This window comes from Glycine max, chromosome 18 (assembly GCF_000004515.6).
Source record: "Glycine max cultivar Williams 82 chromosome 18, Glycine_max_v4.0, whole genome shotgun sequence".
Lineage (NCBI taxonomy): Eukaryota > Viridiplantae > Streptophyta > Magnoliopsida > Fabales > Fabaceae > Glycine > Glycine max.
In genome coordinates, this window is record NC_038254.2 from 55,370,111 (window position 1) to 55,374,450 (window position 4,340).

The 4,340-nt window shown below is 37.4% G+C and overlaps 1 protein-coding gene across 1 annotated transcript; it reads right to left on the bottom strand.

Annotated features, from left to right (window-relative positions):
* Window positions 1-1,191: 1,191 nt before the first annotated feature.
* On the bottom strand, window positions 1,192-4,095 carry LOC100802534 (exocyst complex component EXO70E2). The gene is made up of 2 exons (XM_006602875.4): window positions 3,810-4,095; window positions 1,192-3,640 (listed from the first exon to the last, which is right to left on the bottom strand). The coding sequence occupies exon 2, from the start codon at window positions 3,459-3,461 to the stop codon at window positions 1,419-1,421; it is 2,043 nt and encodes a 680-aa protein (XP_006602938.1). The 5' UTR covers window positions 3,462-3,640; window positions 3,810-4,095; the 3' UTR covers window positions 1,192-1,418.
* Window positions 4,096-4,340: the final 245 nt, after the last annotated feature.

The following is a 4,340-nucleotide window of genomic DNA, read 5'->3' on the forward strand; positions in this document are numbered from 1 at the left end:
TTAGAAAAAGACATAGTTTTTGGTCAAAGGGTGAGGATACTTAAAAGAACAGCCACATCTCTTCTCTTCAAACAGGACTCATTGCCACTTAGCATATACAGATAAAAAAAACGTGTCAATGTGGTCCAGCCATGTTAAACTTAAAATAAGGCCAACCAATAAGAACCTTAAACATTTTTCATTTGTTTATTCATTCTCATTCAAAACCCCTTTTTCTTTAAACATTTTTTATGAGAGAAGGAACTAGAAGGAGAAGTTGTTGTTTGAGGCAACCCCTTGGTGGGTGCCCCTTAACGGTCCATTACTTTATTCCTTTATGTTTTGCGGGGTATGATGGTGGGCAAGGGGTCTTATATTATCTTCATAACTCACATGGCATGACAAAAAGAGTTAGGTCCGAATTCAATTTCCCATTTAAAATATTGATCAATGATGTTGACCAATGATGTTTGCATTCAGGACCCTCCAAAGATTTCAAGTTGCTCAAGGAAGTGTCTCTTTCAGTTAATAGAGTTACACTTCCAGGAGGGAAAGACCAAGTGCTCTTCACCAATTTGTTAATAAGCAGTGTTTGACTCTTTAAACTTCTCTTAAAAATAAAAGTCCCTCTTCACCAATTAGTCTATGCAAAAATTCTCATTTTATAATTCATTAAAAAAATTGCTTCTTTCATTTTTAAGATTTATTTCTAAAATTATTTTTCTCATCTCCTTTGAAGAAGAAGAAGAAAGTCCCAATATATTACACTTGAAAATGAAGGCACTGCAATAGGTAACTAATTCTTTTTGCAGGCCGTTTGGTGAATGCATCTGGCTTGAAAATCTCAAGTTGACTTCAAATTTCTCATTTCCTGACAATTTCATCAGATACAGGTCAAATTTATAATATCTTTATTGCCTTATCAAGAGCCATTTCAACTACTATTTCTAGATTTTGACCACTATAGATTTATTTGATGACCATGCACTGGAGTCAAAATGCTTACCGGTAATTTGACTTGGCTTATGGTCCTACTCTTATATGCCTCCAATATAACTTAAAGTTCTATGCAAGTTATAACCGTGCTAACTGCTAAGGTGTAGTAGGAATTGAATTAAAAGAGAATTTGAATATAATAGAACCATGTTTTTGGTTAAGGTCAGTAATTATCTCCATCCTTTTAGATTTATTGCATGTGATGAACACATAAACTTTAAAGAGAAAGAAAACAGAATATTGTATTACTCCTATTTTGGAATCAAATTTAAGTAAATCAAAACAATACATTGCAAAAGGGCAGCATAACTCTGAAACTCTTAGAATCATTAAATATAATACATACTAAGTGGGACAATAAGGTTTTGACATGAACCCTAACCTGTTTATGAACCCATAGAAACCTGTGTTAAGAGAACAGGATTATTCTTGCCTATCTGCTATCACCTCCTATGAGGATTTTGCAACAACTTTTGAGATCCTTCAAAGAAATCCAAAAGGTAGTTTTCTAAATCATCAGGACTGTACTTAATGATTTTGTCACTTGTGTACGAACTGAACCTTCCAACAAACGACCTATAAGCTTGGATTACTTTGACAGATATAGAAATCCGCAAATCTTCACGAAGCTGAAAATCAGGGATAATCCAAGCTGTCTGGATCCTGTAAACATCCTCAAAGCCAAGGTAGAAGCTTCGCAGCCTCTCTTTAACAAGACTTTTTGAGACCGAAGTTATACCCGGAACAAAAACTCCCTCATCCTTAAGCAAGTTGAGAATGGAACTCCAACTAGCTCTCTCATATTTCATTGCATGCTGCTGAAACTTCCAGTTGTGCTTTCGAATCCATTCATCTCCATGTACGAGCCTGAGTTCAGACCCCTTAACCTTTTCAGCCATATAATGCAGGTTGTTCATTAAGAACAAGTGCTGCAAGGAGACTTCTTTGTATAACTTGGACTTCTCCTCAAGGTTGCTTTCCAAGATTGAAGCAATTGATCGGAAGTGGAGGGCCATTGAGGAAACTCTACTTGGAGATCCCTGGCTTCTGTTATCTTCTTCTGTACCAGGGCTCATGTCAGGTGACAGCGAAATGGCATCCTCATCTTGGTCCTTCAAAAGCAGATTGAGTATGTCACTGTAGTCGGTAAGGGCTCTAAGATAATTCATAACATATTTGGTCAAAGGATGTATCCCACCACCTACAAAAGGAGTTGATGATACATTTGTTGCAATGGCATTTTCAAATTCAAGAAATGTCACCCTCACACAATCGCCTAATCTCTTCAGAACCTCATGACATTCAATTTTTACTGAGGAACCAACCTCATCTGAATACAAAGCATCAATGTCTGGCATAAGGTCTTGTAGAACCTCATATATGTCAAGAACGCGGAACAATTTCTCGGGTTGGTGAGGGCCAATGGACATGGCTTCACCGAAATTCAGAAGCTGCAACATCGAAGCCTTAGATGCATCAACAAAACAAGATAGACCAACAGGCTCACCCTCCCCAAAAATCTGGTCACTAAGCCACCTCTCACTTGCAAGATACACCCTAACAAAAATTTTCACAGCCCAAATCCATCTTTTGATTTTTGAATTCAGAGTACCCCACTCCATTTTCAAGACATCCTCGATGCTTAGCCTTTCCATTTCAAGAATGAAGAGGCACTCATCTAAGGCATCCCTCCGGACAATTATATAAGCATTAGAACATTCCTGGACATAATTAGAAGCAAAAAGCAAGTTTGCAATACACCTGAGATCCGGGATCACGGCTGGATGAACCAAATCAATGATATGCTCCTCATAAGCTCTGCTGACACTATCTCTTTGAAGTGATTCCTCAACTAATTCGTCACCTAAAGAGACTATGGAGTTCTCATCAGCAGCATCTTCCTCATTGGAGCGAAAAGAGACATACTCAGGCTCAAAACGTTGCCTGTTCTGGATAAGCAAGTTCCTGAATTCTTCTTCAAGCCGCGCCATAGCTGTTTGAAGAACACTATAAGCCCTCTGCATACACTTGTACTCTTGATCCTCTTTCTTCAAATGCAAACTTTCCAACTTCTCAATCAACCGGCGGGCTTCATTAGCAGCATTAAGATACTCAGATGCTTCCATAGGCCCTAAATCCCAAATCATGGACTGATCTTCCTCCCATCTCATAATCTTCTCCTGAATCACATTAAGCCTTTCTTCAATAGCACTAACACCCTCATCATCATCATAATCATCATGAAGATCATCACTGCCATCATGATCATCACCACCATCCTCCCCCTGCCCTTGTTTCCCCTCATCCTTCTCACTACGTATGGACATGGAGGACAATCTAGTGCCAAGATCTGCCAGAATTTTCTTGGCATCACTAGTAAGGGTCTTATTTGGCCCCAATGCCTTCACAATATGCCTAACTGCAGCAATCAAATTCTCCTCCCTTTCCAGCTCCCCAATCACAGGCTCGGACTCCTCTACAGCCATTGAAAAAAAAACAAACTTCAACAAACAACAATCACCGAAACAAGTTCAAACCTTTTCAACTCCAAAATCAACCTCAACACTTCCTTCTCCACAACCAATACACCCCCTTCAAGAATTTACACACCCACCAAATTCAACACCAAAGGTTCATATGGGTAAGAAGAGAAACCTCCTTATGCCTGCACAAAACCCCCAAAACAAATTAATTGTTATCATAGACACAGCACAAAACCCAATACAACAACCACTAAAATAAACATATTGAAACCCCCAGATGAATAAGAAACAATAACAAGAGGATAATAATAATAAAAAAAGAAAAGAAAAGGGAACACATAAAAACATTACCTTTATTTCCTAAATATGAGGCACACCCCACAAAAGTCTGAGTGAAGAAGAAGCAGAAGAATTGAATGGTGAGTAAGATCTGGAAGGACAGCAGAAGCATCAAAAGCACTGAACGCTATTTTGACTTTTATGAACTCAGACAGTTTTGTAAAAATGGAGATAGTGAAGGAAAAGAAAGAGCTCTTTTTGGGCTTTTAAAACAGACAAAATAAATAACAATATATGAAACATAATGGCGTGGCTGTGATTTCTATGACCAATCTAAGCCTACAACTTGTTGCTAACAATAACAGTATATCCAAAAAAAGAAGAAGCAATTTATCCTTTAAAAATATTGAAAATTTTCGTACTGGTTCTTGTTCTATTTGGTTTGTACGACTTTCACCTTTTCTTGTTTAATATTTTTTTTCCTTACATTATTGGACGTCTCTGTATTTTATTTATTTATTTATAGTATATATACTTTGGAAAAACATAGTTGATTTAGATAATTAGACATTAAAAAAGAATTCTTTGAAAGTGAATTTATTT